Source organism: Atta cephalotes, assembly GCF_000143395.1.
Source record: "Atta cephalotes unplaced genomic scaffold scaffold00007, whole genome shotgun sequence".
NCBI classification, from domain to species: Eukaryota; Metazoa; Arthropoda; class Insecta; order Hymenoptera; family Formicidae; genus Atta; species Atta cephalotes.
Window position 1 is genome coordinate 3196645 of NW_012130071.1, and position 4856 is coordinate 3201500.

At 31.5% G+C, this 4856-nt stretch overlaps 2 protein-coding genes across 2 annotated transcripts; one reads left to right on the forward strand and one right to left on the reverse strand.

The window, feature by feature from the left end:
• Positions 1-255: 255 nt before the first annotated feature.
• On the forward strand, positions 256-1536 carry LOC105626924 (RNA-binding protein 8A). The gene is made up of 4 exons (XM_012208216.1): positions 256-316; positions 663-809; positions 917-1178; positions 1260-1536. The coding sequence occupies exons 1-4, from the start codon at positions 256-258 to the stop codon at positions 1288-1290; spliced, it is 501 nt and encodes a 166-aa protein (XP_012063606.1). The 3' UTR covers positions 1291-1536.
• Positions 1537-1813: 277 nt separating this feature from the next.
• LOC105626925 (26S protease regulatory subunit 6A-B) lies at positions 1814-4243 on the reverse strand. The gene is made up of 3 exons (XM_012208217.1): positions 4202-4243; positions 2341-3474; positions 1814-2087 (listed from the first exon to the last, which is right to left on the reverse strand). The coding sequence occupies exons 1-3, from the start codon at positions 4241-4243 to the stop codon at positions 1977-1979; spliced, it is 1287 nt and encodes a 428-aa protein (XP_012063607.1). The 3' UTR covers positions 1814-1976.
• Between the last annotated feature and the right edge of the window lie 613 nt (positions 4244-4856).

Below are 4856 nucleotides of genomic sequence, written 5' to 3' on the forward strand. Positions count from 1 at the left end.
TTTACTATCTGGAGCCTTCAAGAGTCTGTGCTCCCCGCTTTATTCAGTGGTCACACATTAGTTCGTCATTGTGACAGGAATGTTCAGTAGCGCTAAGATCGTCTTTTTCTCCTAAATCTATAATTTACATTTACATTATTTGTGGTTGTTTATGGTCATCAAGTGTTTGGCGAGTTGAGCGAATGGTACATAATAAACGTGATATTTTAAAGATTAATGTTATATACACATTATTGAAACACTGAAACTCTAACCATGGCGGATGTTTTGGATATCGATAATGCTGAGGAGTTTGAAGTCGATGACGAAGGAGATCGTGAGTTTTGTTCATTATATTTTGCGAATATTGTAACCTCAATTTCGTACCAAGATTCGATTTCATTTCATATTTCATCATGTCTCCTACTAAGCCAAGAGAACACGGTGTTTTCCTATAGAGTTATTAAAAAATTTTATTAAAACTGAAGATGAGGTAGCTCAACTGAATAATTACCAAATTTTGAAGTAGCGATTTTTTACGATTATTCAATGTTTAATATTAATGCAATTTTTTTTATCGAACTTGTTTGAAATTAGACAGGAAATGTGAAAAAAATAAGAATAATACTCGGATCATAACAATGTGAATAATGTAAACAATTTTTTTGATTTGATGTTTCCAGAGGGTATCGCGCGTCTTAAGGAAAAAGCGAAGAAAAGAAAAGGTAGAGGCCATGGTGCAGAATTGGTATCTACGAGAGATGATGTTGGTCATTACGAATCCATGAATCTTATTGAGGAAGATGACAATGAGCCTGGTCCTCAGAGATGTAATAACATCTTTGTCATAGCTTTGTTAATTTAGTTTGAATTACAGAATTTATTTTTTATTTTTATTTGTAAGACTAGAACAATTAATATCTTTATATATTTTTAGCTGTAGAGGGATGGATCTTATTCATAAATTCAGTACATGAAGAAGCACAGGAGGATGATATTCAGGATAAATTCTCTGAGTTTGGCCAAATTAAGAACTTGCATTTGAATCTGGACAGAAGAACGGGATTTCTGAAAGGTTATGCGTTGGTAGAATATGAAACTTTTAAGGAAGCACAAGCTGCAAAGGAGGCTCTAAATGGTACAGAAATCTTAGGTCAAGCTATCTCTGTCGATTGGTGCTTCGTAAAAGGACCAAAAAAGTAAATATTATTATATAAATACAATTAGTGATATTTGGATTTATATCAATATTTATATTCTACATTTTTCTATTTTTATAGAATCAGGAAAAGAAGTCACAGAAGGCGATGAGAATTATAGATTAATGACTACTATCATATCTTCTATCGTATTATTTCAAGCAAATTATTTTATATTTGATAAGCATTTTTAAAAATGCTCGAAATATTTTCTTCATTAAAATTTTTGCTCTTTTGTCCTATATATCTATTCATAATCTACTTAGATATGAAGAACTTTGTATGTTCGTTAGTAAATAGAATCATGAATATCATTCAGATATAGCCTCTTGTATAAATAAGAACATTAATATTTTATGTGAATATCTCAGTTCGTTTTCTTTCATATACCTTTTATAATCTAGTAATAATTTTTGGTTTCACATTTATTACTATGCTTTGTACCAGTTTGCGTAAAATAAATGTTATTAAAATCTTATTTTTGTAGTGATAGAACTTATATATAACTTCGAGTACATGTAATATTTAATAAAAGTTCCTATATCAAATCTCATTTTTAAATTCATTGTGAAAGAATATTTTAATAGTACGAGAATAGAAGACAAGAAGAATTTGTGGCAAAAACAAACATAACATTTTTTTTAATTGTGTTAATACATGCAACTTTGAAAAGTATTCATTTAGTCATTGTTTTTTGTATATCTTATACTAGTCGAAAAACAAGAAATGAAGATTAGAGATGTTCCTATATTTATTATACAAAAAATATATCTTAAATAAATGACGCGACATAGCATATTAAGCATAATAATTCAGGTTTGCTTTCTTTTTCGCTTGGACTTCATTAATAGCTTCCATCAAATCTTCATGAGTGACTTCTGTTGCATTGCGCCGTAATGCTATCATACCCTGAGAAACACAGTATGTTCTTATTATTATTCTAACAAATTATATATGTATATAATTATATATGTATATAATAAAATCGAGTAGGATAAAGTATTAACTGAATGAGCAATATATTAATTCTTGAGTAATATGATATTTAGAGTTAAAATAATATATTAATAAAATATAGATAGAAGAGAAATAATTTTATATTTAACGTTGAAGAGCAATTGATGCTTGTTATTATTGATTTATTTCGAATTTAAATACTTACTGCTTCTACACAGACAGCTTTACATTGTGCTCCATTAAAATCATCCGTGGATCTGGATAATTCTTCGAAATTCACATCAGGCGACATATTCATTTTACGCGAATGAATTTGCATAATGCGTGCTCTGGCCTCCTCGTTGGGATGTGGAAACTCGATTTTTCTATCTAAACGGCCGGATCGCAACAAGGCTGGATCCAAGATATCGACTCTGTTTGTGGCAGCAATTACTTTGATATCAGCGGTCGAACTGAAGCCATCCAATTGATTTAATAACTCCAACATCGTACGTTGTACTTCTCTATCTCCCGCCTTTTCCGAGTCAAAACGTTTTGTGCCGATAGCATCTAGTTCATCAATGAATATTATCGCTGGAGCTTTTTCTTTGGCCAACGAAAATGCATCTCTGACCAATTTAGCACCATCACCAATAAACATTTGTACCAATTGTGGACCAGCCAATTTTAGGAAGGTAGATTTTGTTTGGGCAGCACAGGCTCTAGCTAATAGAGTCTTTCCAGTTCCAGGTGGACCATAAAGTAGAACACCCTTGGGGGGTTGTATTCCTAGATTCTCGAACTTCTCCTTGTGCGTCATAGGCAACACAACAGCCTCAATGAGTTCCTGAATTTGTTTGTCTAATCCACCGATGTCAGAGTATTGCTCTGTAGGTCTCTCATCTACTTCCATAGCTTTGACTCTGGCATCATATTCGGCTGGCAGAGTTTCTAGTACAAGATAACTGTCTTTATTGACACCTACCAAGTCACCTGGTTTCAGAGATTCAGCGTCGACCAGACCGATCACAGGCAGGAAATATGTTTGACGGGTTGATGTCTTTATAACTGCACATTTGCCTTTTCTTTGTGCATCTAAATCAACTACTGCTCCATCTTCTTCTCCCATATCTTGTGGGTCAACATCTAATAGCTCGATGACATTGGATACCAAGTATGGAAGAGTTTTGTTCACTTTAATCTTTTCAGTATTCTCCTTAATCTTATCATTCTGCGCCTGAAGCTCATGTGAAATTCGCATCACCTCACTCTTCATTATCTTGATTTCATTATCCAACAGTCGCGTACGCGACACAATTTCATCTGTAGACATTCGTAGGACGTCTTCTCCTAATGTTTCCTATGAAAGATACAGCATATATAATCCTTCTTTTTGTAAAGAGCAAAATTCTTCTTTAAAAAAAAATTTAAATCATTTTTTTAAATTGAGAAAGTAAATATAACTTTTTGTTGATCAAAATGAATAAAAAAATTCAAGTATTATTTTTATTCTTTATAGTTCAGAAAAAATTACAGATAAAATGAAATAAAATAACTTCTTTTAATTAAACTATTTCTTCTTATAGTCTGTTTCGTGAAGTGAAAAATGTTAAGTATTCATTATAAATCTGCAATAAATTTTTAGATTTATTTACACTGAAAAAATAGATTAACTGAAGTGCTTAACGACAGCTAAATAATTAATATAAATTCCAATAATTTTACAGGAAAAATGTATAAATATAAACACTTGATTCACAGGTATTTGTATTTTATAAAACATCCTTTTTATATTATTTGCATTTAAGTAAAATAAGTTTCCTAACTATGCACAGAAAAAAATGAACTGATTGTAAGAGAGTTAAAAGAGACAACTAGAGAAAAAAAAGTAAAAGGAAGTAGAAAAAATAAAAGTGATATAACTCATTTTGATATAAATCAATTGATATAAATCAATTGATCAATTGATATAAATCAATCAATGTTGATTGTTGTATTGCTCGCAAAATATAATAGGATATAGGTATATATACGCTTAGATATGCTTGTCATTCATGCCATAACCTGCAAAATGCAGAATCGTGTACCTCTCCATCCTCCCAGATAGATTTATCCTCGAGTGTGGCCATTTGAAAGCTGTGAGAAACGCGCTGACTATCTCTTTTTCTAACTAACTACGGTTACACGCAAAAAATTTTTTAAAAATCAGTTCTGAGCAGTCCTACGCTTCTTAGACAGTTCAGAACAGAAAATCTGCTATTCGCAACAATCGCGACTGTGACAGCCAGACATGCACTCACGCATGCGTACAGTCTAAACTAGTATGCGCCAGTAGAGTATCTAATCCATTCATGAACTGGCGTCCTTAGTCGCCCCAAAGAGAAATAGAATTATAAATATATAGAAATTAAACATATTTCTTATTATGGGATATCAATTTCTTAACACTATTTAAATTATCTGTACGAGAAACTAATTGGGCATGTCTTGATAAATTATATCGACAATATTTAAGCGAAATATTATAAATTTTACATCAAGCTTTATTGTTATTCTCTGTCAACCAATCTTTAAAGATATTTTCATCTTCTAAATTTTCGGATATCTTTTTTTATGGACCTTTTTCTGAAATTGCGATCATTTTCTGACCTAAAATACTTTACTTCATTTCTATTTTCTTTTTGGAATTTCTCGTAACTCCTGTTTTCCGGTTTGGCTTGCAGACTTCGCGGTTCACAGTAC